We start from the raw sequence: 8,046 nt of genomic DNA on the forward strand, positions 1-8,046 counted from the left end.
AAGCATGTACTATCAACCATTATCATATAATAAATCGTTTCCAGCTTCAGGTTGATTTGGCCCTAAATAACATATTCTGTACATGGGATTTTTATCATAGGATGTCACAGTGTGTCTGTAAAATACAAAGGCCCATTTCTCAACACTGTTCATTCATGAGCCTGTACCTCACATCAGTCTCATCACAGAAATAAACATTGATCCTTTGGTTTCAACAGTTTCTGATGCCACATGTTGCCACAGATAGCATCTTTTAACTGTCTTTTGTGGCAAAGCTATTACAATCTACACCTCCTATCTCCTTGGAACCCTTCCTTCTTGTGAAATGAAACATCGCCCAGATTCACAACAGCAGTGATTTAGGTCAGTGAGCTTCTTAACAATTGCTTTGTAACAGTCTTAAGTCTGCAGTCTCTGTGACACTCGCCTAGGATTTTTCCTGACCTTTTTCATGGGAGCGGTTTTATTGTGGCAACCAAAGACAGCATAGTGTTTCAGGGCCGCCATGAAGCTTTCGTCTCTCAGGCCGTACACCAGGGGCACCAGGCATCGTGGCGCCAGGATGAACACCACATAGTCAAAATACCTCAGGGTTATGAACATGTGCAGGTCAATCTGGAGCACAGCCAGCTCCACGAAGGGAGTAAACAACTGAATGAGCGAGAGCAGAAGCTGGAGGGCGTGCAGGATGACCGTCTTGAGACCCTTGTTCAAGGACCTGCGGTCAGCCCCGGAGGCTGCGCGGGCCACCCCCATAATCTTCACGTAGCAGAAGCAGATGACCAGTGCCATGAAAAGGAAATAGAGCTGCGAGACTGCGTTGGTGAGGTCCTTCTGCCATGTGTGGACCTGCAGAGCCTCCACGCTGCACACCCCGTTCGAAAGGAAGAAGTCCAGAGGCATGACGGCCGCCAGGCTGAAGAGCATGACCAGCATCGGCACAGTCGCTAGCGCCTGGATGACCAGGATGCCGTGCGCGGCATGCTGCGGCGTGGAGATCTCGGCGTGACGCAGTGGCATGCAGATGGACACATAGCGCTCAATGCTCATGGCCGTGAGTGTCAGCGGCGTGGCGAGGTTCAGGTTGACCAGGATGACACAGATGGGGACACACAGGCTGGTCGGCATGACGATGCGAGAGTAGCTGAGCAGGAGCAGGATGTCGGAGATGATGAGGAAGGTGCAGTCGCAGATCAGGGTGTGGGCGAAGAAGATGTAGCGTGTGATGGCGTGGAAGGCCTCCTTCCTGAAGAAGGTGAAGATCATGAGGAGGTCGATGTAGAGAAACAGGCTGATCAGTACTTGAACGATGATTGCTCGATCATTGAGGGCTCTCATAACCGGCACAGGAGGGAGGGAGAAGCCGAAACCCTGGCTTGAGTTTTGCATTCTCTACCTTGATTTATTGCCTTGAAAATCATGCATAAAAAAAGATAAATCAGCAAGTACTTTCCAAGATATATTTTATATACTATTCCAAGGATATATTGAACCAGCAATCATTATCACAGATCTTGACATACATGATCGGTATAAAATGTTATTGTATAATTATACATGTATAATATAATGTCTGTACAATCATGTTGAATTGACTTCAATACCACAATACATCATAATAAAAAAAAACGTTTTTCTTTTACAGAATTAAAAATGATTTTCCATGCCCATAGATAAACAATAAATCTGAAAAACAACACTGGCTGAGCACCCCACCTGACCAAGGGTCTATGCTTGCCATCCAGCGATGACTGACTGGAGAGGAGGCTTGAGTGCTTCTTATATATAAATATAACTAGCCCATACTCAACATGAGGAGAGCTCTCCAAGGGATGAAGAAAAGTCAGCCAGTGAGTCAGCAACAAACTGCATTTGTTGGTCTTGAAAGTTTATTTCCTGCCACGTGAATACACACACACTCACACACGTACGGGTAAGCATGTAAAGACGGTAGTGGTATTGGACCACCAAGGGGGGGGATGACAAATTAAAGAGGTACTGCACACTTGAATGTGTTGGAGTTGAGTTGACCTGTAGACTAAACAAGATTGTACTGTGATAAAACACATGAATGCTGGTTAATTAATATTGACAAAATTTCATTTTAATTCATTTTATGGCCTTTACCAGGCCATCTACTGTGTTAAACCAACCTTAACCTTGTAAGGCTGATGCTGACATAAGGCCGACCATTTGGGACTTCGACGTCATGAAATGGGCGGCCCACCTCCTCCAGCCCCCGTCTGTGAGTGTGACTCTTGTTTTCATTTGCTGATCCAGACTCATCAGTCACAGGCCAGTATAGCATTAAAGACACATGGATGTTTGAACAATAAGTAAAAGATTAATTCAAAGCAACTGAAGAGGCCCAGTAAGATAACGTTTTTTATTTATTTTTTATTACAAAAGCAAGTACTTTCCAAGATTACATATACTATTCCAAGGATATATTGAACCGGCAATCATTATCACATAGCTTGACATACATGATCGGTATACAATGTTATTGTATAATTATACATGTATAATATAATGTCTGTACAATCATGTTGTATTGACTAGAATACCACAATACATCATAATACAAAAAAACTTATTTCTTTTCCAGAATTAAAAATTATTTCCCATGCCCACTGAGATAAACAATACATCTGAAAAACAACACTGACTGAGAACCCCACCTGACCAAGGGTCTATGCTTACCATCCAGCGATGACTGACTGGAGAGGAGGCTTGAGTGCTTCTTGTTTATGTATATAACTAGCCCGTATAGTTTATCCCAGTAAAGAATGGGATGGAACTGGACTCAAACATACTTGTGTATGGTGGAGGATGGGTCAAGGGGGAACCTTGAGAGAGCCATGGCCTGTGATGTTAGATGTTTTTGTTAAGGCTTTTTTATTTTGCAGTAACATTAGAAAGAAGCAAAAGATTATGCAGATAAATGGTTTCAGCCTTGATGCTTTTATCACTTCTAAATTGTTTTCTGCTGTATTTTATTTCATTGAGATGGTATTTCGACTTTCCAATTTTGACTTCAGGTCATGTCACTAGTCCTGTTTTCTAGGCCACCTATGGGTGGAGGGTACCTATCTGACAAATGGATGATGTCTGGACACATGAACTAAAATATTTTTTTTTCTACAAGATCACTGAACATGAACATGTAATATATTTCAGATGCATCTCAAATACTTAAATGTATCTTACATACAATTGTCAGACAAACAAAAGGCCTATGTGTGGAAGCTTCATGTGAAGGTACTTGAACAACTTAACTGCATTCCATAATAACTCATCTCTTATGTAAGAAGATGTCACACAAGACTTAAACATTGAAAGAGTTGGTGAGAATTTTTTCTACCCTGTTAATTGAACTGCAGTAAAACAACTGCTGTTGAGAAGCATTTTTATTTTAACAAAAAAATATGAAATTGGCACATCATAGAGATAACAATAGAGATAGAGTTACTAGAATACACTGTGATAAAATTATAAAGAACACTATTAAAGTTTTTTCCGATTGCTAAAACACTAAAACCCTTTTGCTGAACAAAGTTCTCAGTTGCCTGAACTCATGAAGCTAATTGTGCAGTCTGTTGTCAATACCTTAAACTATTTAACACGGTAAAAAACAATTTGCAGATCTCACTTAGGGCCTGATTTACTAAGATTGCGACCGCAGCTTAATCTGCACCTTTGCCAGGCGCACATTAACGCACAGTGTTTCCCCGCATTTTCCGTGATATTTATCAAACCAGATTGCGCTGGGCAATCATTATTTAGCGCACCGTTAAAAGACGGGAGAAATCGCCTGCAACTTACAGTTTTTCACTATTGTTAAAAAGTATAAAGCGAAAATTCGGCACAATCTGCACAACCTTCACGTCATGTACCAATCGCTCGCCCCAAGTGGGAAATACTTAAGATTCCCTTATCTACATTAGAGTCCGATTTTCCTTGTGAACACACTGATGTCAATTACACATCACGTTGTTGTCAAAACAGTGTACACAAAGTTCTGTTGTTGCACACAATTTTCAAGGAAAATCTCAAAGCATCAACCTGGAAACCACAAATAGTCAAATCTCTAAATTTTCAGGTCTTTTGACCAATTTGCAGTGAGGACTGCACCATTAAAGTGTCTTGAGCCTCTGTTTTGTTGGATAAACTATTGAAAACTTTGAAAAGATCCACAACCAGAGAAGGAGAGGGGTAAGAGTGAGAGGAGGAAGAAGATGAGGACAAGAAGGAGGAGGAGTAGGAGGTTGAAGAGTAGGAGGACAGAGAGAAGGAAGAGGAGGACAGGGAGGAGGAACAGAATGAGGACAAGGTGAAGAAGGAGGAGGATCAGGAGAAAGAAGAAGGAGAATGGTCATCTCTAATGAGATTTGGGCCGCTGTGGTAGACCATGTTTTCATGGTTTTTCATTAGAACCTTCAGGATGGAGAACAAGTACGAAATCTGTTTGCCTTGTGTACTGTAATACTGCATATCAATATAATATACGTAGTGTGCTCACAGTATTTGTATTTTGCAGGACTGAAAGAGAACCACACTGTGGAGGAAGAAAACACACTTTCAATATTTTTTGAAAGCAAAGTAGCATTTTCCAGGAGATATAAAGGGTTTTGCATTTTCAGTTAGTTGCTTTGGAATTTGTGTTTAGAGTTTTGAGAACGAGGCATGCTTTCAAAAAATGTGTGTAAGCAATTGAGAAAAACTATAAGCATTTTGTATACAATTTTATGTCAATACAATCTGGTGGAACAGGAGACTAAAATTGTAAATATGGTTTGTGAGAACAACGGTATTGCTGTTTTATGTTTGACTATGAAAAATGTAGGCCTACACTGATACATTTTACAAAAGGAGAAAGGGCTCAATGAGTCATTGTCATTCATATGGTGTGTTTCGATGATTGTGTTTTCAATTGTGCACTTCTGTGTGCTGTAAATGCTTGGTAGTGTGCAGCTAATGCTTAGTTGTGTGTACTAAATGAATGTATGTGTGTGTGTTTTGAAAATATGGCTGTGTGTACCAAATGAAAACACGAGTTCCATTTTGTGAACAGTTAAGAGATTTGATAGCAAAGAGTCATCTTGCAAAGGGAGTGTCAGGTTTAGCATTTTGTGTGTGAGGTTTTCAATTTTCTGTGTGCAGTTTTGAGAAAGACGTTACTGTTTTGAAAAACGGGTTTTAGCAACAGTGAAAAACTGTAAGTTACTGCCACCATGGAGATTCGAGGAAGAAAAAACTAAGGTTCAGCGAAGAGGAGATTATGGGTCACGTTCGCTCAATCACTTATTGGGTTATATTGTTTTTCTGCCCGCCATCACCTACAGCGAGATGTTTAAAAGAACACGATTATAAATAATATGCTATTGGTGGCATTAATGCATAAACTGTCTTTTATAACAATATAGATGTGTATATGGCTAGATTAATACGTTCTACAAGGGACATGGGTTCACTTCAATATATCCCCACTGAAACAAATACATTTACCAAGTAGCCAGGCCTCTCCAAAATCACCGTTGCTCAATCATGGATAGATGGCACTATTCCTGAAGATAAAACTGTCATGGACAGACCACTACCACGTAAGTAATGGTCATGTTGGCATCACATATGACCTGGACATTCATTGAATATGTGTGCTTTCTGTTTCGGTAAATGTGTTCGTGGATTAAAGGTGGGACTGTTTGCATGTGGTGCGATCAATGGCTCCAATTACGTTCGGAAAGTTTAATTTCAGCTATCGTAGTGGGGAAATGTATATTGACCAGTGCGCCGTAGCAATGCGTCGAGTACCTGGGTGAATATTTGGCTGAGTGAAGGCTGAGATATACCAACTGCAGATGCTATAACTGTTTGAAATTATCCGGAGGCCAATATTTGCAAATGTTGCCAGGAGTTTAACAACTGATGGAATGGAATGTGATCGCCAGGTGGAGGGTTCGATGTCGTCTCTGATCTGGTCCAGTAATTGATGTATTGCGTGGCTGGTTAACCTGTACCGTCTAATGATTTGTGGTTCGCTTAATTGAAAAGTGTTATACGGGTTGAAAAATTATTTCTGTGCGCTGTCTCTGTCTTCTTTCTTCACCTTGCTCTTATAACTGCTGCCATATCAACGTTTTCAGACTCAATGGAAATACGCTTCCTGGTTAAGACGTGCTTTTATGAGGCGGAGAATTAGCCCGCAAATCAGAGACGTGCGCTTGCAGGCAGTTTTAGTAAATACCACGCTATACATCATTAGACGCACTTACCTTCTCTCCTCCCATTAAATTGCGCCTCACGCCCACGTTACCACCCACGTTTCCGTGCCATCCCACCTGTTTTCAAGTTCACACCCACAAAGCGTTACAGTTTTTTACAATTGCTAAAACACATTCTTGAAACAGTCACTCATTTTCTCTAAACTCTAAACACAAAACCTCATCTTCAAGCACTATTTACAACACCTCTGAATCCTCTTGCAAAATGAAACTTTCGCCTCAAAACAGTTTTACCTGTGCTCAAAATCAAACACTGCTGTCAAATCATAAACAAAGTGTTCAAAATTATATACACTTTTCAATACACCAAAAAATAGAAAACACACTGTTCAAAACATATAGTTCTCAGGGAGAAGTGCATCTTTTTTTTTTTTGCCTCAAAACAAATTTCATATCTATCATTGACTTTGATGAATGAAAACATCTTCTCTCATAGTAGCTATACAAATGTATCAGAAATTACTACTTTGCTTTGCTCTAATTTGTGTTGGTTCTTTCTCCTTTTTGTACCCCTATAGTACTGTACCCTGCATCTCACTACTCACTACTCACAACTCACTCTTGTTCTTGGTTGATATGAACCTGCAACCAGTCAAAATCTATTGAGCAATCAGTACTGTTACTGTACCAAATATAAAGCACAATGTTCAGGGCCATACAACTTGTTTACGTATTGTCCTTATACAGCCTACAATGCACTGTAGGCCTACTACAGTATACACTACCACAGTAAAAGGGACAAAAATCAAAGGAGTCAACCTGGTGTTTACTTGTCCTCCTCCCCTCACATTGTTTCTTCTATTCATTCTCAGACTTTCTCCTTCCCACCTTCAACAACCTGTTTGCTCCCTAAACTGGCTCATATTGGTTGTGTCACATCAGTTGATACAAGTTAAATCAATTTTGAGTGGTTGTGTTCAATCAATGACATTTGTTCTCTATTTGTATTTGATTGTTGCCACTTGTGTTTACCAGTATGGATGACATGTGAATTAGCAGAATATGTTTTACGTAAGACTGATAATGTGTTTAGAGTTTTGCTGAAAAGTCTAAGGGCCTGATTTACTAATATGCGAGCGCTGCTTAATCTGCGTTCGCAAATTAACGCACGGTGTTTTTGCGCATTTTACCTGGTATTTATCAAACCAGATCGCGCTGGGCAATCTGTGTTTACTCCGCCCTATATAGGGCCTGATTTACTAACACTGCGACCGCTGCTTAAACTGCTGTCGCAGATTACGCACAGTGTTTTTGCGCATTTTCCGTGGTATTTATTGAGGAAGAGAAAATGAAGGGTCAGCGAGGTGGATATATATATATATTGGTTCACGTTCGCTCAATCACTGAACCTGATTCAATGTGTGCGCTGCTATATTGTTGTTCTGCCCATCACCTACAGCGAGATGTTTAAAAGAACACGATTATAAAGAATATGCACAATTGTAAAAAACTGTAATATGCGACTCTACTCAAATGCGCCCCCTTAGTAAATACCGTTTTATGTTTACGACCGCTATTTAAGGCCTGAAATGGGCGCAATCCTGTTAGTAAATCAGGCCCTTAGACTTTTCAGCAAAACTCTAAACATATTCTGCACTCCAATGCACATGTCATCCATACTGGTAAACACAAGTGGCAACAATCAAATACAGATAGAGAACAAATGTCATTGATTAAACACAACCACTCAAAATTGATTGTACTTGTATCAAATGATGTGACACAACCAATATAAGCTTGTCTGGGAATTCCCTGCCCCTTC

General features: G+C 40.4%; 1 protein-coding gene across 1 annotated transcript; it reads right to left on the reverse strand.

The window, feature by feature from the left end:
• Window positions 1-399: 399 nt before the first annotated feature.
• LOC308370396 (odorant receptor 131-2-like) lies at window positions 400-1,338 on the reverse strand (the record flags this gene model as incomplete). The annotated part of the gene is made up of 1 exon (XM_080845048.1): window positions 400-1,338. The coding sequence occupies one exon, from the start codon at window positions 1,336-1,338 to the stop codon at window positions 400-402; it is 939 nt and encodes a 312-aa protein (XP_080701174.1).
• Between the last annotated feature and the right edge of the window lie 6,708 nt (window positions 1,339-8,046).

Source organism: Sprattus sprattus (genome assembly GCF_963457725.1).
Source record: "Sprattus sprattus genome assembly, chromosome: 9".
In the NCBI taxonomy this organism is placed as follows: domain Eukaryota; kingdom Metazoa; phylum Chordata; class Actinopteri; order Clupeiformes; family Clupeidae; genus Sprattus; species Sprattus sprattus.